We start from the raw sequence: 26,620 nt of genomic DNA on the forward strand, positions 1-26,620 counted from the left end.
GTAGGCAGCCCCCGCGCTGGGCTTGTGAGCGGGAGTCGGCGGCTGCAGGGCGCCGGCAGCCCCTGCCTGCCCCCTGCCTGCCCTCGTCCTCCGCGGCGAGGGTCGCGCTCGCCATGCCGTGCGTGGCCGACTGGCTCAACAATCCCTTCAGCATCGTGCAGGGCATCTTCAGTAAGTGCGGGCCGGGCTCTTCTCGGCAGGTAGCCGTGAGGGCGCCCATGACCGTAAGCCGGACGGGGCTTTCCCTTGCGCGGTGGTGGCGGGAGAGCGGCGGGCCCGGCCCTGCACCAGCGGCTGGGGCCGAGGGCAGCGGGGACGGAGAAGCGCCCGTGTGGGTTGGGAAGAGGAGCGAGCGCGGGTGGCCGCTGCGTCCTTTCCGGGCAGGAGCGGGCGGGAGCCGCGTTCCGGAGGCCTCCGGGAGCTGCGGCTGGCGGGTCCTGTCCTGGAGCCTTGTGCCATACTTGGCGCCTGGGCAGCAAGGTCTGCCTGGGCTTGGTAGGCCAGCTCGGGAAAGGGGAAAGAAGAAAAGGGGGTGTGGGGAAAGCGTATTTTCGGTTTCAGGAACAAGGTGCTAGGATGGATTACCGATCGCTGGTAGCGTTACTAGTGCCGTCAGTTGAAGCCGTTGCTGTGTTAGGTTTGATCTTAACTAAAAGCAGGTTGAAATAGAGTTTTCCGCAGTAACCATAACGCGGAAAGTTGTGCCTCACCTCCTCCGCTGCCTTGCTGGCTCTGTAGCAGTATTTCAGAGCTCTTCCTTGCTTCTAATGTCAATGTTCATTTCGTCCGCCTGAAAGAGTGTGAGCCGGAAAGTCAGTACAGTTACATGAGGTATAAAGTAGTCTAAAATGCAATCGTGTGTGCGGTTTAAATCGCTTACTGTGCTAAGGGAATGCCCGGTAGAAACCTCCTACGGGATGCTAATACACACATTAATGCCTTTTGCTTCTAGCCCAACATGTTCCAAACTCTGACTGGGAAAAGAAGGTAACCGAATACTTCAAGGAGAAATTGAAAGAAAATAATGCCACTAACTGGGTAAGGTGGTTTTATTTCTTTGAGAGTTTTAAACCTTCCTTAAGTTTCAGTCTTTTTGTCTCTCTAGCTGTTGCAACGATGTGCTTTTGAGAAGCTCTTCCTTTCAGGACGAGCATTTAAAACCTAGACTTTGTACTGTGTTATTTACATCTCGGTTGCTTTCATCTGCGTTCAAAGCAACGATGTAAAAATGCAGACTGAAACAGGGAAGCAGATGCACTTGACCTCAGCGTACTCTTTTGCCCTGGGCCTTGAGTGCTGAGCGCTGCCTGCTTGTGGGACAATCCAGCAGATGGCAGGAGCTGAAACTGTCACTTGTGAAGGTGTTCATGCTTACCAGCTACTGCCAGTCTGCAGTGAAGTGTTTGTACACCGCAAGGTTCTGAGCTGCTGTTTTTAAAACCCCTTCTCTCCTCGTCTTTTGCCATGGTTCTGCAAATCTTGTGTGGGTTGAAGAGCAGCTTGAGCTTTCAGGGAAAAAAAGTGGAGAAGAGGAGGCTCAGGGGGGATCTTATTACTGTCTACAACTACCTGAAGGGGCATTGTAGCCAGGTGGGGGGTGGCCTCTTCTCCCAGGCAACCAGCAATAGAACAAGGGGACACAGTCTCAAGTTGTGCCAGGGCAGGTCTAGGCTGGATGTTAGGAAGAAGTTCTTCACAGAGGGAGTGATTTCCCATTGGAATGGGCTGCCCACAGAGGTGGTGGAGGCACCGTCCCTGGGGGTCTTCAAGAAAAGACTGGATGAGGCACTTAGTGCCATGGTCTGGTTGACTGGCTAGGGCTGGGTGCTAGGTTGGACTGGATGATCTTGGAGGTCTCTTCCAACCTGGTTGATTCTATGATTCTACTTTTCTGCTAAAACTCTCTTACTGAGCTGAATTAGGACTGGTTTATGGAGTTTAGCAAGAAAGCTGTGCTTCAGGCTTTAAAACAAAGCATGAATACCTGAGTTCAGAAGCAGGCATTTTTCTTAAAGACTGTGCTGGAAACAGCATTGAGAAACATTTCTAAGTGGATTAAAAACACAAATATCAAATCTGTTCTACTTCTGGCAGAAAAAAAAAAAGGAATGAAAATGATTTGGTTCCTTTATTTCTTCCTCTGTAATTAATAGCAGTTTAAATCAGAGCATTGATAGCAGAATTAGAAGTGCTTTTTTTTACTCAAGGGAAACGTGAGGGACTGTGTGTTTTGGTTTTTAAAATGCTGCTCCCCATAAAACCACTTTGGGATTTTGTTGCATTTTAATGCTGCGTGTGGGATGTGTGTTGTTTTTTTTTTTCAACAAAGGGTTTATCTTCAAAATCTGAAAACTATTCTTTTGCAAGTCTTATTATTTCAAGTTCTACCACTTGCCTAGGCATTAACTGGTTTTTTGTTGTCTTTTTTTTCCTCCTTCTGTTCCTCCATTGTCATGGAAAGACTCTCCCAGTGTGAAGCTGGAAATTAACATACAGGTTTCCACAGCCTTTTCATGTAAGAAATTGTGCATGCAATTGCTGTGGTACCACTGATACGTGATAAAAGTGGAGTTAAGTGGGAATGAGGCAAACAACAAATTCCATTTAGAGCTGCAGCCACAATAATTCCTACTTTAAGAGTTAGTTTGAGATGTTACAGAGTTTTCATAGAGGTTCAGTGACTGAAATGCATTTATTTTATAGTTTAGTGTCAAGATGGAGAAATGAACAGGACTGATGGCTTTGGAACTGGAATAATTTGTGAGCTGTTAAGTGTCTGATAATTATAACTCTTATCTGAAACACCTACTGCAGAAACTTCTGGTGTTGAGGTACACTTTGTTACTGCTTGGATTGAGGCAGGAGATGTGCTCAGAAAATATTAAGTATGTTACCTGCTAAGGCACTTGAGTTGTCAGAGGTAATTAATCATAGCAATAACAATCCAGGGTTTGAGGCAGGTGGCTGAGCAGTGAGATGTGAGAATAAGCTGATGGCAGTTCCTGTGCTGATTTTGGCTTACAGCAGAACATTTCTTAATACATTGCCAGTTGCTTAGAATAAGTTTTTTTTCTTGTAGGTGCCATCACTGAATGATGTTCCTGTACATTACCTAAAACCCAACAGCTTAGTGAAATTCCGCTGCATGGTTCAAGATATGTTTGATCCTGAGTTTTACATGGGAGTGTATGAAACAGTGGACCCAAACACAAATGCACGAGTAAGTGAAATACTGATGTAGTAAATGTTTACCATTGCATCTCTTCCAGTCCTCACATTTCTACTTTCTGCATGCACCCTAAGTGAAAGCTTTGGCAGTGTGTCTGTGAGGGCCTGTCAGCTGCAGTGATTTTGGTGCTGTCAGAAAGGGGATGATTGCCTTTGCCTCTTTCTTCTTGACAGGTTTTGCATTTCGGTAAATACAGAGACGTGGCAGAATGTGGGGTAAGTTACACAAGTCATACGAATGTTGAGGTGAAATATTAGACAGAAAGATGCATTCTCTGAATGCAGTGTAGCTTATTTGGAAGGTAGTGGATTCCTGGAGCTACTGCTCTTTAAAAAAAACATTGTCATGGATTTTGGAGAGCAGAACATTCTTAACTGCTCACAGGCATCTAAGCTCAGCAGACTTCAAGCTGTTTCTGTTTTATTTTAAATCTGTTTTGCTTGGGGGAAGAAGTGAATTCTTGATCTTGAAACTTTGGCTTGTGGAAGTGAATTTACTTGTGATAGTGCAGTGCAGTCAAAGCGGCATGCATGCAGCACACTCCAACCCTGGAAGTGTTCAAAATCAGGCTGGATGGGGCTTTAAGCAACCTCTTCTTGTAGGAGGTGTCCCTGCTCACAGCAGGGGGCTTGGAACTAAGATGATCTTTAAGGTCCCATCCAGCCCAAATCTTTCCATGATGCAGACTGCTTAGTTTCACTGTTTTGTGACTTTGTAGTCTTGCATGTATACTGTAACTTCTGGCTGAGTAACTGAATCTGTGGGGTTAGGAGGGTGGTTTTTTTTGTTTGGTTGTTGTCTCTAAAGAAAAAAACTCTTCATCAGATCTTTAACAGAAATTTCTGTTGGTGTTGCAGCCTCAGCAGGAAATTGATCTGAACTCTTCACAAACCATCACCTCCGAGAGACAGACTTTCTACTGTGTTCCAGTGCCTGGCGAATCAGCATGGGTGAAGGAAATATCTTTTGTGACTGATTGAGTGCTCTGTTCTACAAACAGTAGTTGAGAGAAGTTTGAAGTTTTATCCTGAGTGAACCAGGAGAGGTGGTAGGTGTAGAAAATGATCAAGGAGAAACAAGTGGTGTGCTGTATGCACAAATGAACTTCAGGTTTCTGATTTAGTGGGGATTTGGACAAGATCTTCCATGTTTGCTTGGCAGGGTCTGGAAAAAAACTGGTTTTTTGCAAATGCTTGGAAAAAGAAAATTCAGTTGAGCTGAATTGACCTATTCTGATTAAATTAGGGCACACAATGAGAGTCCTCTCTAAGAATCACAGCATGTCATTTTCATAGAATCAACCAGGTTGGAAGAGACCTCCAAGATCATCCAGTCCAACCATTCCCCAGCCCTATGCAGTCAACTAGACCATGGCACTAAGTGCCTCATCCAGGCTTTTCTTGAACATCTCCAGGGATGGGGACTCCACCACCATCTTAGGCAGCCCATTCCAATGCCAATCACTCCCTCTGGCAACAACTTCCTCCTAACATCCAGCCTGTACTTCCCCAGGCACAACTTGAGACTGTGTCCCCTTGTTCTATTGCTGGTTGCCTGGGAGAAGAGGCCAACCCCACCTGGCTACAACCTCCCTTCAGGTAGTTGTAGACAACAATGACGTTTGCCCTGAGCCTCCTCTTCTCCAGGCTAAACTTGAGGAGGAGATAAAGATTGTTTCTTCCAGTAAAGAGAAGTAGAGTTATCTGAGTGAAGTGGACAGAGACTGCTTTCTTTTACATCTTCTAGGAATTTTATTTTCTTCTTCAAGGGACTGTGGGAGAGGTTTAGAAAACTTGAGCTATTTTGTAGAAAGATAAACATTTGATGCAAAATCTGTAATGATTTGCTATTTCATATTGTGAGTTAAAAATCTGATTTATCATTGGCACAGAATGCCATTGCAGTTTTAAAGTGAGGCTGACACAATTTTTCTAGTAAAGTGATTAAGAATTAGTCTTGGAAGAAAGCTTACAGTAAGGTGAAATTGAAGGGAACTGGTCTGTAGTGAAAATAGTGAAGAGCATTTCAGTGCTTACCATGCTAAGAAAAAGTGTATTAGCTTTTCCAAATCTGATTTACAAGTGTAGTACTTTACAATTATGTGAGCATTTTCTCTTTAAAGTAGTGACTGCAAGTCTTTGAATATTACAGTAATGCCTATTGTTTAGGGCTCAGATGTGGAGAGAGAAGAATTCTTGAGATCTGGAGTTGTGCTTGACCACAGGCATAGAATCATAGAATCAACCAGGTTGGAAGAGACCTCCAACATCATCCAGTCCAACCTAGCACCCAGCCCTAGCCAGACCATGGCACTAAGTGCCTCATCCAGTCTTTTCTTGAACACCTCCAAGGATGGTGACTCCACCACCTCTGTGGGCAGCCCATTCCAATGCCTATCACTCTCTTTGTGAAGAACTTCCTCCTAACATCCAGCCTATACTTCCCCTGGCACAACGTGAGACTGTGTCCCCTTGTTCTATTGCTGGTTGTCTGGGAGAAGAGACCAACTCCCACCTGGCCACAGCATGCAACAACAGGGCTAAAAAAACTCCTTTTTAGACATGAGTAGTGGAATAACACTCAGTGAGTTTTAGTTTCTATTTTCAACCAAGGCAGTGACTGCTGTACACTGCAGGTTCTTTTAGCTACCTAAAGAAATGATATCTAAATAACAATTTGAGTCATTATTTGACTATTTGACTCAAAATGAGATAATAGAATTTTTGTAATGAATAAAATGAAAACCAAAACTCACTAAGCACAGATTCTTTTGCTTCTCTTTGAATTTTCTGAACTGAACCTATAGTTGTTGTCCTTAATCCACAATTTCACGCATACATTAGTGCCAGCCAAGATCGAGTTAGTCCTTCAACGTCCTACACGCCAAGTCGCCACAAGAGGAGCTATGAGGAAGATGAGGATATGGATCTACATCCATCCAAACAGAAAGAGCAACATCTGGGTAAGAATCTTTGTTGATGAATGGTTCTGATGATAGCCTTCCAGAATGGGCAAACATTTCATTTTCCAACATTGAAATCTTTGCAGTTGTTTGGATCAGTACTCTTGTTGCAGCCTTCATGACTCAGTGGCTTCACTGAAGTCCTCAGTGGTTTAAACTGAAGTGGTGTGGATGAGCTGATGTTGTTGCATGGTATTGTATGACTTGTTGGTATTACTTTCTACAGTCAATTCTTAAAGTGAATATTTGCATGGCAGGTCTTGGGTATTGCCTTCTGTAGGTGACACCACACAAACATTTATTTGTAGCAGCTGGCTGAGGTTTAGGTGTTCTTTGTTTCCCACTCTGTTGCAGATTGCTTAGTAATCTGGGGAAAAGCATGCATGTCATCTCTTTCACACTCTGTGTGGATCTTACTGTGTAAAGGGAAGCCAAGCTACATGTCAGTTTGCTGCTGCTTTGCTGCAAACCATAGTATATAGCTAAAAAATAAAGAATCATAGAATCAGTCAAGGTTGGAAGATGCCTCAAGAATCATCCAGCTCCAAACCCCCTGCTGTGGGCAGGGACACATCACACTAGATCAGGCTGTCCACAGCCTCATCCAGCCTGGCCTTAAACACCTTCAGGGATGAGGCTTCCACCACCTACCTGGGCAACCTGTTCCAGGCTCTCACCACCTTCATGCTGAAGAACTTCTTCCTAACATCCACTGTGAATCTACCCATTTCCAGCTTTGTTCCATTCCCCCCAGTCCTATCACTTTCTGACAGCCTAAAACCTTCCTCCCCGTCTTTCTTGTAGGCTCCCTTAAGATACTGAAAGGTCATATCTCCCAGCCTGACTTCTTTTTCTAACATGATTTATTAATCAAGCTTCATAAAGGAAGCAGGTTAATGCCAGACAGTTCACAGAATTGCCAGGACTGGAAGGGACCCCAAGGATTATCAGTTTAAACCCCCATGCCATGGGCAAGGACACTTCACAGTAGATGAGGTAGATCAGAGCCACATCCAGCCTGACCTTAAACACCTCTAGCGATGAGGGTTCCACCAACTCCCTGGGCAGCCTGTTCCAGTGTCTCATCACTCTTATGGTGAAGAGCTTCTTCCTAACATCCAATCTGAATCTCCCACTTCTAGTTTTGCTCCATTCCCCCTAGTCCTATCACTACCCAACTCCTAAGAAGTCCCTCACCAGACATTGTGACATCCTGAATTAAACCTTGTAAGAGGATGGTGTTTCAGACCGTAGCAGTGCACCAGTGGTGGACAGTTCTTTGTTATGCTGTGATCAGTCTGTGAAGTGACTTCTTGGGTACTCATCTGTGGAGGTAGCCCTTAAGCCATCATGGGGGTTTTCTTGAAGACTTTGGCAAGTTTTCTTCTGATAAAGAGAAAATGGTTGAAAATTGTCAGTCCTGTTTCAAAATAAATGTGTAAGCTGTTGCTTGCTGTTCTCTGTTCATTAGCTGAAGCCATGGTTTTCCTTATGTATTTTTAGCAGTATGCATGATAGTTTGGACTGTTTTGTTTTCATACTGGGACTGATCAGTTGTGGGATGGATTTTTACAGCTTTATTGTTGCTGAAACTCTGTGGAAATGTATCATGGAAACTGCTTTGTTGATGCATCCTCTCATCTTTTAAGAACTATTTGTCCTAAATGTGAGATGCAGAAAAATACTCTCTTGATGGTCCTATGGGGTTTAGCAAAAAAAGATGTTCAGGTAGTTCAGTCATTACATTTTGAATCACATAGATCTTTACCAGAACTCACACACTTAACTTGATGCTGTAAAATATGCATTTGTGAGACCCTTCTGCCTAGAAGCATCTTCTGGCAGATATATTGCATTGTTAAATATTTTCATCTCGGTGTCTGCTTAAATTGCTTTAGTTCTGTGGTGCTCACTAAAGAAAGTTGTCACCTTGCGTTTCTGTTTGAAGAGCCTACAAATCCTGTATTTTCCAGGCAGTGGAAGTGATATCCATGGATGTGTGGAGCCAAAGAGATTAGAAACAGAAGCTTCTGCAGGTCATCATCTTGCTTCTCCCAACTGCTCCCCTCCGCTTGACTTAAATTTTCCACTGCCAGGAGAGAAGGGCCCAGCATGTCTCGTAAAGGTAACACGAGTGGGGAGACCACAAATGTGGCTGTGGCCTGAGGCAGGCAGAATCTGGAGTTCAGAGTGGGGGAGTAGGTAGTCTTGCACTGATTTGCAGGCACAGAAATTCTCTCTCACGGCCAGAATTTTGTTTCTGCAGATAACTACATTGTTTTTCCTCACTGTTACATTTTCTCCTCCAGAGTGCTGTACTAGAACTGCTGAAATCCTTCAACAGCGTTTACCACCTTCCCTCTATGCTTGCTTTTAAACAAGTCCATTACAAGATGTTTTGAGAGTGTAGCTGGTATTTACAGGACAAATCCTAAAAGCAAAAGGAGGACATTTGTGATGGGACAAGCTAGAAATACGTTTTTGTGTTCTATTTGGAATTGCCTTCAATTATGCTGTATTGACTCTGCAACTTCCAACACAAAATGTGTGTGGTGAAGGTTCTTTAATTCAGCAAGTTCTGGTAAATCAGTTTAGAATTGTTTAGGTTTGTGTAGGAAAAGTGTTGTACACTCATCTGTCCAGTGCAAGCCTACTGACTCTGAGGACTAGGATAGATCTCTTCACACAGCCTATTATCAGCCTACAGCTGAGTCACCTGAGATTTCCTTGTGTCCATGTTTGTGTGCAGTCCTGCTGCTGGCCCATCTGTCTCTCTTACTTTCTTTGTGGCAGGTCTATGAGAGCTGGGAGAGCTTCAAAGTCAACGATGTTCTGGAGGTTTATGGGATTTTGTCTGTGGATCCAGTGCTGAGCATAGTAAACAGTGACGAGAGGTAAGGCTCCTCTGATGTATGATACTGAAATGAAGGATGCTGACATCACAGTGAACAAAATATTTTGGCTGTACCCAACACACAGACATTGGAGTCATAGAATGATTTCTCTGGGCCTCATCCAGCCTGGCTTTGAGCATTTCCAGGATTGGAGCCACCACAACTTACTGGTTCCAGTGCCTCATCACCCTCATGGTGAAGAACTTCTTCCTAATGTCTAATCTAATGTGCCAGTACATAGGAATTATGCCTAAGAGGTGAATTCTGTTACTTAAAAAGGTTGGATGTGGAAAATGTGAAGTCTTGTAAGCTGAAGTCTATTGTACTCTGCTGCATCCATACCCTTGGATACACAAGAGTCTCTCTTTAGGTTGACATACAGAAAGTACTTCTATAGCTGTGTGCTTTGTACCCTTTTGTGCCTATTACACTTGCAATGAGTAAGTGAATAGTGAAAAAAACTTTTTAATAGGCTTCAAAATTAGAACTTCTTTCAGAAGGAGATTTTAGAAGTCCATGCAAGTTGTTACCAGTTCTGAAGACTATCATAAAGTCTGTGTGTTTGCATGGAGAGTGCAGGTGACCAAACTGAGTAAAACCTGGGTTGGTTTTATTTACTTAGGTATTTTTCCATTAACTGAAACACAAAACTTTCACCTGCTTTCTGCAGCTATTTGCCTTGACAAAACACAAACTAAACCAGAGGGGCTCAGGAAGTTGGTTTTTAAAGTACAACTCTTGCCCAATCTAACATCTGTACAACTGATTGTGCTTTAAATAATTTCTGCTGCTGATTTTGTTTATCTTGCTGATAAACACGGTCTGGAGAGTGCAGTGTCAATCTGTTCCAGTGCCAGCTTCTTGAAAGTTAACTCAGCCTGGTCAGCTGCTTTTTATTATCATCTGTCTGACAGCTGATCCCAGACTGACAGCTCATTTGGTCTGCCAGAGACTGTTGGGTTTTTTTCTGCCTGTCATTCGATCACAAATAGACAAAAGGGTGGCATTCAGCAATGTTTTGAATGCAAACAAAAGAACTTTCTTGTAATGAGAAGGGTGAGTAGTCTGGTGGTGAACTGCTGAAGAGGCTCTGCAGTTAGAAAGCCTTTCAGCTTTTAAAACTGGTGTGAGGCCAATGCCATTCTGGGGTGGATTAGAAGGGCTCTGGTTAGTAGGTCGAGAGAGGTTCTTCTCCCCCTCTGCTCTGACCTTGTGAGGCCACATCTGGAGTACTGGGTCCAGCTCTAGGCCACTCAGTTCGAGGATCTCAGGGAACTGCTTGAAAGAGTCCAGAACAGAGCCACAAAGATGATGGAGTGGAACACCTCTCTTATGAGGGGAGCTTGAGGGAGCTGGGGCTCTGCAGCTTGGAGAGGAGGAGACTGAGAGGTGACCTCATCAATGTTTATAAATATGTGCAGGGTGAGTGCCAGGAGGCTGGAGCCAGGCTCTGCTGGGTGATGCCCAGTGACAGAACAAGGGGCACTGGGCTGAGGCATAGGAAGTTCCATGAAAACATGAAGAGAGGTTTTTTTTTTCCCTGTGAGGATGACAGAACCCTGGAACAGGCTGCCCAGGGGAGTTGTGGAGTTTCCCTCTCTGGAGGTATTCAAAACCCACCTGAATGTGTTCCTGTGTTACCTGCTGTAAGTGATCCTGCTCTGTCAGGGAGGTTGGACTGGATGAGCTTCCAAGGTCCCTTCCAGCCACTAACATTCCATGATTCTGTGAAATACATACTCAGTGTTACAATCATCTAATATAGTTACTTTAGAGATTCTAATTGGTACATAACAAATTAAAACCACCTGGAAAGGATTTTGTGAGGCATCACCAGGGAGAGCAAAGCTATTAAATTGGGAAGTAATACCTTCAAGTTGCAGCTGAGGTGCAGTAGGATTTACTTGCTCATTTATTTTCATGTAGCTGCTGTGTGACTGTCTAGAAGATGCTTGGAATAAAGATCCCACACTGGCAAATGTCATAAATCATAACCTTATTTTCCTAGAAGTTACTATTTAGGCTTCAGTCAGTACAGGCTGAACAGAACACTCAAACATTTTATTTGGAGCTACATTTTGTGCAGCAAATAGTAAATGGGGGGGGGCGGTGTTTCTTTTGAAGTCAGATTTTATTGCTGGCTGAAAAGAACAAGTTTTGAGTCAGGCATGTGCTGCCATTTCTGTATCATTGTGAATCAGTGTTTATGGTGGGTTTAAAAATAATAAAGCAGGTAGTTTGAATATGGGAGGAGTTAGCAGTAGCTGGGAGTGGATGTTGGTTGTTCTGATGTCCTCTGCTCTTGGCCTGCTTTCAGCTGCCCTTAGTCAGATGCACAGGAATGTGTGTGGAATGTTTCTAAGTTCAGTTGTGCTGTGCCCTTTCCTAGGGAAGGCTCAGCTTTGGATCTTATGGAGTGTATGGACACAGCAGAAGAACAGAGAGTACACAGTCCTCCGGCCTCATTAGTCCCCAGGATCCACGTGATTTTGGCACAGAAATTACAGCACATTAACCCATTACTGCCTGCTTGCCTTAACGAAGAGGAGAGCAAAACCTGTGAGTATCTGAGAGTGACTTCTCTCTGTGTGCATGTCGGTGCCTGGTTTCCTAGGGCATGTGAACAAACACCACTGCTGGGGGACAGCTGTGTCAGTGGCAGGGTTTGATTCCTCCATTTAACACCACAGCACTGAACAAGAGGCAAGTAGGCTGTGCTTGTGGTGCTTACAGGTTGATTTTTCTGCAACAGGTGATTCATCTAAAACTTGGGTGTGCATTCTACATGCCCAAAGATTTAAGCACATAGCTCATCCAGAAGATTCTTTTTGTGTTGAACAGTGAATTACTGGAGAATTAGATCTCCAAAGTAGTAAAACAGTGAGAAGCAGCAGCACACTGATAGCACTCCTAATGCCATGAAGAAAAGAAGGCAGTTTGGGTTTTAAGCAGTTATGCCATTCCTTGTGGCCTGTTTGACTTGGCATTTTTGTGTCTCTCTATTATTGCATGCAAACCTCTAACTAATACTTAATATTTTCTTGCTTATGTGCCTTGTAGTGGTGGTCCTAAGCTGTGCTACAAAGAAGGAGGGTGGGGAAGTGTCTACTTTGAGCCTATTGCTACTAGAAATTTAGCTTCTAACACAACAGCCTTGTGCAAATGCATTACACACTAGCAAATTGAAAGCATTTCTGAGGAGCCACTGAGGGTGATTCAGGTTACCCAAAGCCAGGCATTGCTCACTTGGAAACCATCAAATGCTTCTTTTTCGTGGACTGCTTTGGAGTAACCATTTTTCATCACAGAACCTTAGAGGTTGGAAGGGACCTCCAGAGATCAAGTCCAACCCTTCTGCCAAGCAGAATCCCCTAGGGCAGGCAGCGCAGGAATGCATCCAGGCAGGTTTTGAAAGCCTAGAGGATAAGACTCCACAACCTCTCTGGGTAGCTTGCTCCAGTGCTCTGTCATCCTCAAACCATCATCAAATTCAGTCAGAAAATAAAGATTTCTATAGAAGGAAGAGGACAATGACCCCTCCCTATGAGCAGAGGCTGAGGGAGCTGGGGTTGTTTAGCCTGGAGAAGAGGAGGCTCAGGGTGGACCTCATTGCTGTCTACAACTACCTGAAGGGAGGCTGTAGCCAGGTGGGGGTTGGTCTCTTCTCCCACACAACCAGCAACAGAACAAGGGGACACAGTTGCAAGTTGTGCCGGGGGAGGTCTAGGCTGGATGTTAGGAGGAAGCTCTTCACAGAGAGTGATTGGCATTGGAATGGGCTGCCCAGGGAGGTGGTGGAGTGGCCATCCCTGGAGAAAAGACTGGATGAGGCACTTAGTGCCATGGTCTAGTTGACTGGCTAGGGCTGGGTGCTAGGTTGGACTGGATGCTAGGTTGGACTGGATGATCTTGGAGGTCTCTTCCAACCTGGTTGATTCTTTGAATCTATGACCTGTATGTTTGCTGACATTCATTCTCTTCTGCTTTTTTATCAGTTGTCTCTAATTTCATGTCTGAGCTGTCACCAGTGAGAGCAGAGTTGCTTGGCTTCCTCACCCATGCCCTCCTGGGAGACAGCTTGGCTGCTGAGTACCTTATATTGCATCTCATCTCGACAGTGTAAGTATTTAGGTGTTTGCTGAGAGTTTCTATATTCATCTTCTAATCTCCTTTTATGGGGTAGTTCATCACTCTGAAAATAAAAGGCAAAACCAGCTTAAACAGTACTTCCTCCAGCAATGCTTCTCTCCAGCTAGAGCTGTCTTGTCAAACAAGTTGCATTAAAATAACAGGAAGGTTTGCCAGAAGGCCAGTTTGTGGTCTTTCAGTGCTCCTTTGAGGGCTGAACAAAGTCTCCAAGATACACTTTAAGACAGGGCTGTGGAAACAATTTTTTTTTCCTGTAGCTTCTTTTATTGAGTAGGACATGGAAGTGGCTTCTCAAAGATGGCATTTAGTAGCTGCAGGAGTTGTAGTTCAGACACTAAAAGATACTGAAAGGGACATTTGTTTAATGAAAGGTAGACATCTGTTTAATGACATGTTCAAGTGACCCCTATTTAGCACATGATACAAACTTAACCACCTGAGCTGCTGCTGCAGTTGAATGTGATCAGCCTTCAAGGCTGATTAAAGTGGATTTGCTTAACCTTCCCTGATGCTGGTTTAAACTGTCACTGGATAGAAGAGCAGCATCCTTTGACTCACTACAACTTCAGGTGTGAAACTTCAGCCACTGTGTTTTCATCGGAGTAAGTATAGTTGTTGGGTTTGAATTTAATTTTGGTCTTTAAAATTGATTCCATTTTCTTAATAGGTGGGGGAAAAGTTGTTTTTTGGGAAATAAATCACTTGGTTTATGGGTCTCAACATTTCCATTCCTTTGAGAGGGAAACAGTAGAGCACATACCTGTTGAACAGAAGTGTTGACAGCTGTACTTGGACTTGGCATCTTAATCTTTGTCATGCTTGCTGCTGAGGTGTAAAGAGCTGTAAGATACTTCCCAGCCTGGGTCAGACAGGTGCTGTGAAGACAGATCCTAATGCAGCATAGGTGTGTGCTGGCAGGACTTGTGGTGGGTTTGTGTTTACAGCCTGCCCTGACCTTTTGTCCCCATGTGAACAGAAGTACTTCAGAGCATCATGGAATTGTCAGGGTTGGAAGGGACCTCAAGGATCACCTAGTTCCAAGCCCCCCTGTCACTATGTCTTCAGTTGGTTTGTGTTTTATTCTGAGCACATTGTGTTACTTCCAGTGGGACTTGTGAATGTTCTAAGACTCAGACCAGACTCTGTTTTCTCTCTTAGCTGCTATCACAAAGTTGAAATTCGTCAAGAATAGGGAGAAGTAGTGAAGTAAAGAGGGAGAAGAAAGCTGAGGGTGGGTAAAGGAAGTGAAACAAGTGCAGTGAGCAGGGCGATTGAGCTTGGGCAATGGAAAAGGAGAAGGATGAAGCATTAGGTTTACAGAGTAACAGTAGAGCACAAGAACAGAACACTGGAAGGCACAGTGCAAGATCTCAGGTACTGAAATTGTCCTGCTCTTGTGCAGTGCTGCAAAGCTTTCCAAAGCTGCCTTCAGCCTAGGCTAGCTCCTTGGCCACTGGAGAAGGAAAAAGGGTGGCTGCAATCTGTGTATGTATCAGTATTCAAACCCTGCTAGCTAGCAGAGCTCCTGCACAGTTCTTAGTGCTCAGTGCCTACATTCAGTGTGTTCCTCAGCTAACCTGTGCTGCTTTTGGTTTAGCTATGCCAGACGAGATGTGCTTCCTCTGGGAAAATTCACCCTCAACTTGAGCGGCTGTCCCCGCCACAGCGTCTTCACAGAGCACATCTACCGCATCATCCAGCAGCTTGTCCCAGCAGTAAGAACAGTGGCACCACTGCTTTCATCTTCTGGGGGGAGGCATTGGACTCAATGCTTAAGCAGAGAAACAGCACTGCAGTGAAAGGCAGGCTGCTGCTGTCAATGTGCAGGGCAGATACAGGTGGAGATACAGCTTGCTTGGCAGTTGAGGTCTCTCTTGACCTCAGCATCTGGGATGAATATGGGATAAAATCATCTCCTTTGGGTATTAAACTGACAGATGCTGCATGCTTTATTTTGCCTTTGTGGAGTGATTTAGACATTTAGGTCATAGAATTACTCTGTCATTAGTGTTTAACCCTCTGTTCTCTAGAGGATGGGTAGTCATAACTGTGTTGCTGCAATAAATCATAGAATCACAGAATGCTTCAGGTTGGAAGGGACCTCAAAGACCATCCAGTTCCAACCTCCTGCCATAGGCAGGGACACCTCCTGCTAGAACAGGTCTCTCAAGGCCTCATCCAACCTGGCCTTGAATACCTCCAGGGAGGGAGCAGCCACAACCTCCCTGGGCAACCTGTGCCAGTGTCTCACCACCCTCACTGGAAATAACCCCTTCTTAACATCCAGTTTAAATCTCCCCTCTGCCACTCCTTTGCCCATCTCACTGGGCAACCTGTGCCAGTTATTGCTTTGACTATCCTAGATGAGCAGTACAGATAAGGTCAGTCCTTAACAGCAGATGTTCCTATGGGAACATCTCAGGGGACTAAGTGTTTGGGATAAGCATTTGGGATAAAACATTTTCTATATTAGAATCACAGATTTTTTTTTGGTTAGAAATGCCCTTTAAGATCAGTCATCAACCCAACACCACCTTGGCCATTAAATCGTGTCCTAAACTTCCACATGCACACATTTCTTAAATGTCTTCAAGGGCAGTGTCTCCAGCACCTCCCTGTGCAGCCTGTTCCAAATCTTTCAGTAAACAAACTTTTCCTAAAGTCCAGTGTAAACCTCACTGTGATGACAAGTTCAGTTTCCCTTACTGTTGGGGGTTCCAGCGCTGTACTGCATACAGGTCCTTCTTGTGTTTGGAGCATCTTGGAGCGAGTCCAGAGGAGGCCATGAAGATGCTCAGAGTGCTGCAGCAGCTCTGCTATAAGGACAGGCTGAGAGAGTTGGGGCTCTGCAACCTGGACAAGAGAAGGCTTCGAGGAGACCTTGGAGTGGCCTTCCAGGATCTGTAGGGGGCTACAGGAGGACTGGGAAGGGACTGCTACAAGGTCTTGTAATAACAGGATGAGGAGTTATGGATGTAAACTGGCAGAGAGGAGATTGAAACTGGACAATAGGAAGTTCTTTACAGTGAGGGTGGTGAGGAACCTGTTCCAGTGGGAAGTGCCCTGCAGGGGGTTGAAAGTGGTTGAGCTTTGAGGTCCCTTCCAACCTAAACCTGTGATACTGTGGAGGCTCACAGCTGCAGGAAGCAGGATGGGGTAGGGAAACCAGAAGGGAGGAATGGTGCTGATGAAGTCTGTGCTCTGGTTGCAGTCTCATCGCCTGCAGATGACCATTGAGAGCATGAACCATTCGCGACTGATCCCACACAAGGACTACGCAGCCAACCGCTTAGTCAGTGGAGTGCTGCAGCTTGCCAGCAACACCTCCCTGGTGATAGACGAGACTCAGCTGGAGCAAGGACAGCTTGACACCAGAGGTAGGTAGGCATTCTGCCTTCAGAGAAGAAAATCTCACCTCCAGGTTACAAGTTGGTATGTTTGAAGCCACTGATGCTAATTGTGTCCCACCAAAAGGTTTGTTGACAAACTGCGGTTTCACTGCTTCAATTCGGTTCCTGCTACTCTGCAGCCTTCTGAGGCAACTTGAGGCTTGAGCTCTTGGTTTTGTTTGTTTTTTTCCCCTGTTTTATTTCCTGGTGGTGTTGAGTCACATATCTCAGACCACAAAGGACTGATAATGAAACAAGATGGTTCCTTGTTCAACATAGCTTTACTTGTATTGTAGAGAGCTGTGGGTAGTGTCTGCCAGGGACTGGGGTAATTCTTCAGACCAAAATACCTGGAATTCAGTAGAACAGCCTTTCAGTTTGCTGTGCTAATGAATGAAGAAGTTGGAGAACCACGTGCCTTCTGCTTTCTATTTTCACTGTGTATGTGGAAACCATCCTGAAAACCCAGCTTAAAACTGGAGCTAAAAAAAAAAGAGTGCTGTAAGGAACAGAATGATGATTCCCTCTTGCAAGCTGACTTGGGCTGTGTCACCAGCTTCCTACGCTGCTTTATACATGAATTGCAGCCTAGTTAAGAGCTCAGTTGCAGTACCTATTAAAAGATCAGTAACTGGGGACTTCATAGTGCAGATAGCTGGAGATTTCAAGGAAAGAGGAGGAGGAAAGCACTAGAAGTGACTTCATTTTAAAACAAAAGTGCATTTTGAGAAGCCTGCTTAGGCACTGTGATGCTGTAGGCCTGTTGGGTCTCAGCTCTTGATCCCATTCAAGCACCTAATGTGGCAGCACCAATGAACTTCAGGCTGAGTCTTGTGATAAAACAAAGGAGAGATTGTTGATAAGTCAGTCATTGAAATTACTCACTTCAGTTTTCAGTCTTCAGGGGTTTTCTTTCTTACTGTTTTAGTCAAGTTCACTACAGAAAATAGTAAAAGTAACAGAAATCTTTGCTTTGTTCTTTTAACAAGAAAAAAAACCCTAAACCATGAAAAAATTACCATTTACAGCAAACCTTTCCTATGCTGGTTTATAGGCTCAAGTGTTTGTCCTTAACAGCCAACAAAACACACTTAATGAAAAGCCATTCTTTAACTATTGGAAGTTGCTTGCTGATTTCATTTCATTTCTGCTGGCATGATGATGTTCTCTACTGAAGTTAGAGTGAAAAAAGGAGATATTTTTCATTTCTTGTAACAATGTCAGGAACAAAATTGAATCTAGCAGTTGGTTGGAACCCTCAGAACTTAAAATCTTAGAGGTATCAAAGGGGAAGATGTCCTAAAACCAAATCATAATAAATAAAGGTAAATTTAATATTAACTATGCCTTTAGAGTAAGCCAAGAGCAAGTCTCTATAGGCAAAGCCCTAACTGTAGCTGTGGCATTTGATGTATTACCACTGCTGAAGAGAAATCCAAATGGTTAGGTGCACATCAGTCTTCCAGAGGGAGCATTCAAAGAGCTAAGCAACCACTTAATTTGTCCAGCTTAAGTCTTTCTAGGTTTCAAGTAATTCAAAGTGGAGCGAGTTATTTCTGTACAAAAATGGCTGAAAACCAACTCAATATCATTCTGGTCTTGCTTGCCTTAAACTGTTAAGTTACACTGTCAGGTAAGTGGTAGTGGTTTGAGGAGATTTGAGGAGTTTGAGTTGGTTTCTTTTTCCCCCCCTCTGTAAATAGTTACCTGGTTTTTTTTGGGCCAGTGGAAACATTGGCTGCTGACACAGCTACTCAGACAGGCAACATTTAGCCTTGAGAGCCTGCAAGACTTCTTCATACTGTGTACAGTTCTGGAGCCCACAACACAAGAAGGACATCAAACTGTTGGAGCTATTCCAGAGGAGGCCTCAAAGATGCTCAGAGGGCACCAGCAGCTCTGCTAGGAGTGCAGGCCCCAACAAGAGTTGGGGCTCTGCAGCCTAGAGAAGACCTGGAGGAGACCTTGAAGTGGTCTTCCAGGGGTCTACAGGAGGGCTGGGGAGGGACTATTGACAAGGTCTAGTAATGACAGGATGAGGAGGAATGGGTTTAAACTGGCAGAGGAGAGATTGAAACTGGATGTTAGGAAGAAGTTCTTTGCAGTGAGGATGGTGAGACACTGGCACAGGTTGCCCAGGGAGGTTGTGGCTGCTCTGTCCCCAGAGGTGTTCGAGGCCAGGTTGCATGAGACCTTGAGTGACCTGTTCTAGTGGGAGGTGTCCCTGCCTATGGCAGGGGATTGGAAGTGGTTGAGCTTTGAGGTCCTGTCTAATCTAAACTCTTCTGTGACTCATTGTGTCCTTCACAAGTGTGTGTGTGTCTCTGTCTGGCAGACACCACAGCCACAAGAAGCAGCAGGATGCTTGCAGGAGGTTTTTCTGCCAGCTCCTCATTAAAAATAGATTGGGGAGGGGAGAAGAAGAAATCAGGTCTGGCATTTGTTTGGGTGCAGTTGTCAGAGAAGTGGTTGTTGCTTTTCTAGGTGTGCACAATGTGACAGCACTGGGCAACCTGATAACCTGGCAGAAGGTGGATTATGACTTCAGTTACCACCAGATGGAATTCCCATGCAATATTAACGTCCTGATCACTTCAGAGGGCCGATCACTCCTACCGGTATGGCACAGGCTTCCTGAACTGAGGGAAGAACTAGAGCTGGTAGCTCCTTCCTTGCAGCATGCTGTGCCAGAGAAGTCCTGAGACCGGGGGTGGGTATGACACTGGCCTTGGTGACTGCAGACAAGCCAAAAGCCTGTTCAGAGGAAAACCAAGAGGTTGACCTTCCCTCCTCCTATGATGGCAAGGCAGTGGCTGAAGTCGTTAATGGAGATCCCAGCAGTGGGTAAATCTGCAGCCACCCTGCTGCTCCCAAAGCCCTACTCATCCTGAGCTGATGGGCACTGGAATAAAAAGCAACAGATCAGGCACTGACCCTAGGAAAACTGAGCAGCCTGAGCTTAAAACTACCTGATCTCTTGCATTCCAGATGACTGAGTGCTTCTTGCCTCTCAAACAGGCTCCTGCTGGAGGCAGGAGCTCACACTGGTTTCCAAAAAGGGAACTGTTCAATACTGAAAGAATTACCTTAGCTAATTCTGAGAAACAGTGACTTCTGCTGCTTTAGAGATGGAGTTAGCCTTTCATCAGTAAAAAGCAGGATGTGGATAAAGATGGTCTGCAATTTTCTTTTTCAGTCAGATTGCCAAGTCCACTTACAGCCACAGCTCATTCCACCCAACATGGACGAGTACATGAACAGCCTCCTAACAGCAGTGCTCCCTTCGGTGCTGAACAAGTTCAGAATTTACCTCAGCTTGCTGAGGCTGCTGGACTACAGCATCTCTGATGAAGTCACCAAGGTAGGGAAGACTCCAGGAATGTTTTCAGCTGATGGCATCTTTAGAGTTAACTGCATTTTCTCACTGCTCTGTCAGTGATTCTCCTTCCAGTGTCTCAAAATCCAAACCAACAGAAGCATTTTCTTGTCCTCAGTGTGCCTTCAGGGATTTATACTCTGGAGTATTTCAGTCTATGCTTTGTGTACCACGCTTCCAAAACTCCTCCTGAAAGCTAATTCTTAAAGATAAAAAGGAGTAGCCCATTTTGAGTCAGGCTTGCACCCTGACAGCATTGAAATTAAGACACTGGAACAGGCTGCCCAGGGAGGTCATGGATGCTCCCTCCCTGGAGGTGTTCAAGGCCAAGCTGGATGAGGCTTCAAGCAACCTGGGTTAGATGGAGGTGTCCCTGCCCATGGTAGGGGTTTGGAACTGGATGATGATCTTCATGGTCCCATCCATCCCAAACCATTCTGACTCTATGAAATGTCTGTCTGCAATCTAAGGACAGTTACAGTGCTTAGCTCCTTCAGAATCTTGGCTCTGGGGTAAGCTTCTTTTGACTTCCATGCTGCATTGTTTGTAGGCAGTAGAAGAGGACTTTGTAGAGATGCGCAAGAGTGACCCGGAGAGCGTAACAGCTGATGACCTGCACAGAACCCTGCTGGTGGCAAGGTGGGTACTGCTTTCTCCAACCTGGGGCCAGCTGAAGTCAGCTCTGCTAGCCTGCACTTGGATGGTAGTTGCCTGAGGCCAGCCAGCAATCCAAAGACTGAATCTCCCTCTCCTTTGGTCCTCTTGTCACAGATGCTTAGTTAGACAAAGTATTTCTTTCCTCCTTTCTTTCTAGTCCACAGGACACTGAAAGGAAGTGGTTTTGTGCTATATTCCCTTAGCAAGCTGTTCCTCACCTGCTGCTTGTGTCTCTCCAGGTTCCTGTCTCTCAGCGCGGGGCAGACAACGCTGTCAAGAGAGAGGTGGCTGAGAGCAAAGCAGCTGGAGGCGTTGCGCAAAGGCAGGCTGCAGCAGCAGAAATGTGTCAATGGGAACGAACTTTAACAGCCTCTGACAGTTGTCCAAGCCTAGGTGGAGCCCATACTATGATTGGAACGTTGTTTATAGCAGGTTTTGTAGATAATTTATACCAAAAAGTGGTGCCTGTCTGCCCTCGCAGCCTGCACACGCTTAACTCTCTTCAGCCACTTCAAACAGATTTTGTGCCCTTTTTTTGGAGCCTGTTTTGTAATTGCAAATTGGTAACAAGGAGCAAATTTGTTTGATATTAAACTTTAATACTGAAGTTGTTGTACACTTCCTTCGACAAGAAGTAAATTTACCCCAGAGCCCTTCACTCACAGCAGGGGTAGGCTCTGGCCTCAGCTCTCATGCTCCTGCATTCTGAGGATCAGAGCTTTCAGCCAGATTCCAGTCCCTAGGACTGTGCGTTCCCTTGTTCCCAGGAGCTAAGGCACACTGTGCTCCCTGCAGCAGCACAATAGTGAGTGCAGGCTGACAGAAAGCAGTGCTTTGATCTCACCCATGCCACGGCTCTAGTATAAAATACAGCTGCACTGTGCTAGGAGGAGACCATGACTGACTTCTCCCATCTCTACAGAGCTGTATTCTGGCACTGACTGGAGTACCAGTGATGCCCTCACAGAAGTCATCTTCCTGTCTACATCAGCAGCAAGGCAGGGTTTAAATTGTGTGAAAAACATCAGTTTAAGCATTAACAGTGGTCTCTACATATCTTTAAGCATTAAGAGTGGTCTCTACATACCTTATTCCAGCTTGATCTGCTTCTAAGAGGATGTCCTTGCTCCTACTGGGGCTCACAGTAGTAATTTAACAAGGGTGGTTGAAGTAGAGAGACACTAAAGCAATATAGAGTTAGAGAATAGTTCAAGTCTCTGATTCTCACAGGTTTTTTTCCAAACAGAAACAAATCTGATTCCCTAATCCAGAAAGCCTAAAGTGCAGTTAAGTTGACATTCAGGTAATTGCAAACAGTCAGGGTTGGAAGGGACCACAAGGATCATCCAGTTCCACCCCCCCTGCCATGGGCAGAGACACCTCACACTACATCAGGCTGTCCAGATCCTCATCCAGCCTGGCCTTAAACACCTCCAGGGATGAGGCTTCCACCACCTCCCTGGGCAACCCCTTCCAGGCTCTCACCACCCTCATGCTGAAGAACTTCTTCCTTACCTGCATTACCCATTTCTAGCTTTGTTCCATTCCCCCCAGTCCTATCACTACCTCTCATCCTAAAAGGTCCCTCCCCAGCTCTCTTGTAGATACCAAAAGGCCACAAGAATTGCTTTAATTAATCCTCCTCTTTACTCTTTTCCTTTTTTTTCTAAAACCTTCTTTTGCCCTTTACTGTTGGGCTTACATAAAGCTGATACTACCTCTACTGAGCCTCTTCTCCAGCCTGAGGGACCAGGACCCCCCTCTTTTTCACTGCATGTTTCTGCAGCAAAGCACAGAAGCTGAAGCTGGCCTTTGTCTCTGCACCACACTCTTGATGGAAAGACAAAAATGGTTTCTCGTAGATAGGAGCCAAGTCTGATGCCCTCTCCAATTTCTTTTTTGGAACATTAAAATGAATATTCATGGTTTCATCTGACTTGGCCTACATTCAGATGAAGTCAAGCAGCTGAAGAAACAAAAGGAAAGGAAGTCACTCCTCAAAAGGCAGCCTGGCTGCAGCAGCTGCTTTCAGCACTGCTTAGAGGATGGGCTTGTGGCTGCTGCCATGGTTTATTTGAGACTGTCTCCAATCTTCCCTAAGTATTAGAAGGACATTTTGGATCACCAAGCACTCACCCACAGAGCAAACAGGAATTAGTTTCCATGCTGTTGACTAAATCTTTTTTTTGTTGAGTCCCCTCACCCTGCAGGAGTCAGCATGGAGGGGGTTTTGTGCAGAACATTTTCTTCTGCCAGAAGAATGGCAAAGCTTTTGGAATTCCTTCTCTCACCTTTAAAGGTACCAAGGCTCAAGCAGTTTCTTTAAAGCATGTTCTGATAAATGTGCCTGTGACTTGTTCCTCCTCCTGAGGCCAAGGTTGTGGCAGTACAGCACTGGAAGAAAGGACTTAAGCCATGTATGTGTCACTTGACTGACAGGATCTGACAGGATGTAACTGCCTGAAGAAAGGCTGCAAAGAAAGCAAAAGGTTCTTTAAGATGGTGCCGTGGGTGCAAACTGCAACACAAGAAGCTCCTGAACACCAGGACACACTTGTGGCTGAGCACTAGAAGAGTGGTGGAGGAGTCTCCATCCTTGAAGATACTCAAAAGCTGTCTAGACACAGTCCTGGGCAAGCAGCTTGGAGTAGAGATGGTTTGACTGGAGGACCTCCAGCAGGTCTCCTTTCACCTTCAATCATTCTGTGGGCCTGTGACTGAAGTCAGAGAAAGTCAAGACAACTCACCCACCCATCTTTAAAGCCCCACCTCAGGTGCCACAACCCCCTCTTTTGATTCCACTTTTTTATTAAAATATCTGATGTCTATTGCTCACATTAAAATACAGCAGTAGGTTCATCTTAAATAGAGCCACAAGTATGGACACTCAAAAAACCAAAACCAAAAAAACCCAAACCCACAGCACTTTAGTTAACCAAATAAATAATTGTTTATCAAAGTTTCAGAGCATCAGGGTGAGGTGATAACCATTTCAGACACACTACAAGTCCTAAGACACTGCACTACCCTACCCCTAGGACATGAGTTTCTGGGAACACCACCACGTGCAGCCTATCTACAGTACATGGACTGGACCAGGGAGGCACTGGGCTCTAATGGTGGCTCTGGGTACAAACCACAGCAGAGTAAGGTCCTGCTTTACAGTAGCTTTGGGATCATGTCCTATACTAGACTGGCATGGCAAAGGCATTCCTGGGAAAGAGTAATTCAGAGAGACTGAGTATTTTTGACACACACAGAGAAGGGTTTGGTTTTTTACCCAGCACAAGGAGAGGCTCAGCCTTTAGGCTGCAAGTAGGCAAAAGCTGGAGCTGGTAATGAATTTGGTTTAGAGTAGATGCTGACAGCTATGCTCTAGTGCAACACTGATTTCATGGACTAGTACACGTGGACAGCTGCAACACAGCTCAAACAAAACCATAGCACAGAGGGACACGAAGGCTGAAGGTCAGGGATCTGGCTTGGCTGGCTTTACACAGACAAACAGAGCCAGTTGCTAGTGTTTGGAGCTCTGGAAAGAGGAAACAGGAATGGTTTTAGCATGGACAAGACAACTAGAGGACACTGGCTCCCTTTCCCCTCACCTCAGAACAAGTGAGAAATAGCAAAATCTACAAAGTCAATCTGCACTGCAGGACTGTGGGTCTTTGACTGGATCTGTAAGTTCTGTCTTCACTGAAAGTGTCCCAGGATGTGTAGAAAGAAAATAATAATAAAAAAATCCAGGTTAACATAATAAAAAAAAAAATGAAAGCATCAATTCCCATCATAGAGGCACAATTCAGAGGAAGCTGCATCTAAACCTTTCAGTGGAAACAAGTAGAAACACTACTAAATCAGGAAGAGAAATAAAGTGTCACTTACTGGTAAGTTCTTTTGCTGGTGCAGTGCAAGGTTAAGTAAGGTCACAGAAGTGCAGTATCACCTTTTTACTGTAAATACTTCTCTAGATAACTTAGAATTGCTACAAAATTGGTCTCAAACAGAAAACAAACCCAACTGTGCAACCTCTTGAGGACAGAGAGCATGCTTCTTACTGAAGCCCAGTGTCTACACTACCTCTTTAGCTATGGGTTACCCTTCTTCTGTCTCAGCTGCCTGAGGGAATTCTGAAGCTTGGTCAGAAGCTGATCCCTTTGTGTCTCTCCCTTCCTGTAAACAAGTTACCCACATCAGTGATCCCAGTATTCTGCAGCAGTCCGTGCCACAGTGAGTCCTGTTGTCCTGGTTTTAGGTGTTGTGTTAAAAGCCACAGCCAGAGGAACACTTCCCAAACCAGCAGCTAGATTTGAATGATTCGTGTCTGGCACTGGGTAAACATTTCTCTCAGTTCTTTCTGTTTGACCTCGTTCAGAGCTTCTGGTTCTGCAGGGCTCTTCTGCACCTTTGCCACTGCAAAATTGATCCCTTGAGTCAGTCCTGCTTGTGTGATGTTAGCCACCTGGACCATGGAGCTGCGAATCTTAGCAAAGGGAGACACAGCTCTGCTGCTGCTGCTGTCAGCTGGGGAAGGAGTCATGTGCAGTCCTGTCTCAGACCCTGGGCTTTTATGAGGTTTAGTGAGTTCAGTCCCACCAACAGCTAGGAGCTGAGGGTTTGGCTCAGCAGACTGTACATCCAGCTTTGATGGCCTGGAAGGAACGTCCCCAACAGCTGCAGCCTTGGTTTCTGCTCTCTTAGATGTATTATTGCTGGTTTGATGTGTTACATGATGGGGCTCCTGAGAACCAACCTCAGCCTCCAGAACATCTGACACCTTGTTTTGAGCATCATGCACAAACCTCTGGCAGTAGACATCAATAGGCTTAGCAAGTTCCATCTCTGCACTGTCAGCAGAAGGCATGGGCACGTCCTCACAGTCAGAGCGGTCAGCCTGGCAGGCAGGGCCCTCCGAGGGCACCTGAATGCTGATGTTCATCTCGGTGCTGCTGACAGACTGGGAGCGACTGCCCAGCCGCGGGGCCGAGGCGATGATCCCACAGCTGGGCAGCACATAGTCTGCCTGCCCTATGTTCTCCAGGGAGTCAGTCAGCTGCGGGTCCTCATCCGACTTGGAGTTGGTCAGGAAGTCATCGGAGTGGAAGGAGTCATTGTCTGAGCCTTCTGTGTCAGACTCAGCCTGGACTTGAGCATCTGCCGCTGGGTTCTCCATCGTTTCCAGGCTGCTGTCAGACTTCCAAAGGTTCACTTTCAGATTGGGTTTTAAGAAGTTGACTTTCACCTCGGGTTTGGTGAAGCTGCCTAACTTGCGAAGGTTGCTGATGTTGACGTTGGATTTGGTTTGTTTCACTTTCTGATTGAGAGATGAGAACTTGCTCAGCAAATAATTCTTGCCTTGGGCCAGGGACCCTCTGTTCTGAGACCGAATGCCAATGATGTCTTCATGAGGTTTACTGCTCTTCCTGCAAGAAAAAGAAAAGTCTCTAATGTAGAATCAAGAGAAGAAGAACTTCTTGACTGTAAGGGTCCCAGAGCACTGGCACAGGCTGCCCAGAGAAGCTGTGGAGTCTCCTTCTCTGGAGACTTTCCAGGCCTGTCTGGTTGCGTTCCTGTGCAACCCACACTAGATTCTATGGTCCTGCTCTAGCAGGAGGGTTGGATGTGAAGATTTCACAGTATCACAGTATCTCCAAGGTTGGAAGAGACCTCATAGATCATCAAGTCCAACCCTTTACCACAGAGCTCAAGGCTAGACCATGGCACCAAGTGCCACATCCAATCCTGCCTTGAACAGCTCCAGGGACAGCGACTCCACCACCTCCCCAGGCAGCCCATTCCAGTGTCCAATGACTCTCTCTCCTGAGCTCCCTTCCAAACCCTAACATCTTGTGATTGTTACAAGGGTTTACCATCTTCCAGTCCATTCCTGGGACAGAGACATTTCAGTTACTAACTCATCTTTGTCTTAGATAAATGCACCCACAAGAAAAAGGCAAACAGAGG

The 26,620-nt window shown here is 45.4% G+C and overlaps 2 protein-coding genes across 2 annotated transcripts in view; one reads left to right on the forward strand and one right to left on the reverse strand.

Annotated features, from left to right (window-relative positions):
* Positions 1 to 5: 5 nt before the first annotated feature.
* Positions 6 to 21,263, forward strand: MCMBP (minichromosome maintenance complex binding protein). The gene is made up of 16 exons (XM_064144259.1): positions 6 to 171; positions 953 to 1,038; positions 3,080 to 3,220; positions 3,403 to 3,444; positions 4,087 to 4,188; positions 6,062 to 6,191; positions 8,165 to 8,316; positions 8,985 to 9,085; positions 11,475 to 11,644; positions 13,081 to 13,204; positions 14,832 to 14,949; positions 16,446 to 16,611; positions 19,108 to 19,241; positions 19,820 to 19,984; positions 20,550 to 20,638; positions 20,896 to 21,263. Exons 1-16 carry the CDS (start codon positions 114 to 116, stop codon positions 21,020 to 21,022), a joined length of 1,905 nt encoding a protein of 634 aa, XP_064000329.1. The 5' UTR covers positions 6 to 113; the 3' UTR covers positions 21,023 to 21,263.
* Positions 21,264 to 23,446: 2,183 nt separating this feature from the next.
* Positions 23,447 to 26,620, reverse strand: part of INPP5F (inositol polyphosphate-5-phosphatase F) — a 61,418-nt gene continuing 58,244 nt past the window's right edge. The window contains exon 20 of the mRNA XM_064144260.1: positions 23,447 to 26,079. Coding sequence (XP_064000330.1) covers positions 24,960 to 26,079 — 1,120 coding nt within the window. The 3' untranslated portion in view covers positions 23,447 to 24,959. The remainder of the gene's footprint in view (positions 26,080 to 26,620) is intronic.

This window comes from Pogoniulus pusillus, chromosome 6, assembly GCF_015220805.1.
Source record: "Pogoniulus pusillus isolate bPogPus1 chromosome 6, bPogPus1.pri, whole genome shotgun sequence".
Classification (NCBI taxonomy): Eukaryota; Metazoa; Chordata; class Aves; order Piciformes; family Lybiidae; genus Pogoniulus; species Pogoniulus pusillus.

Bases quoted from the DNA above. Each gene is read 5' to 3' on its own strand.
- MCMBP (XM_064144259.1), top strand. From the start codon at position 114: ATGCCGTGCGTGGCCGACTGGCTCAACAATCCCTTCAGCATCGTGCAG. The intron at 172-952 runs GTAAGTGCGGGC...TTTTGCTTCTAG, and splicing joins CATCGTGCAGGGCATCTTCA to CCCAACATGTTCCAAACTCT. The intron at 13,205-14,831 runs GTAAGTATTTAG...CTTTTGGTTTAG, and splicing joins TTGCATCTCATCTCGACAGT to CTATGCCAGACGAGATGTGC.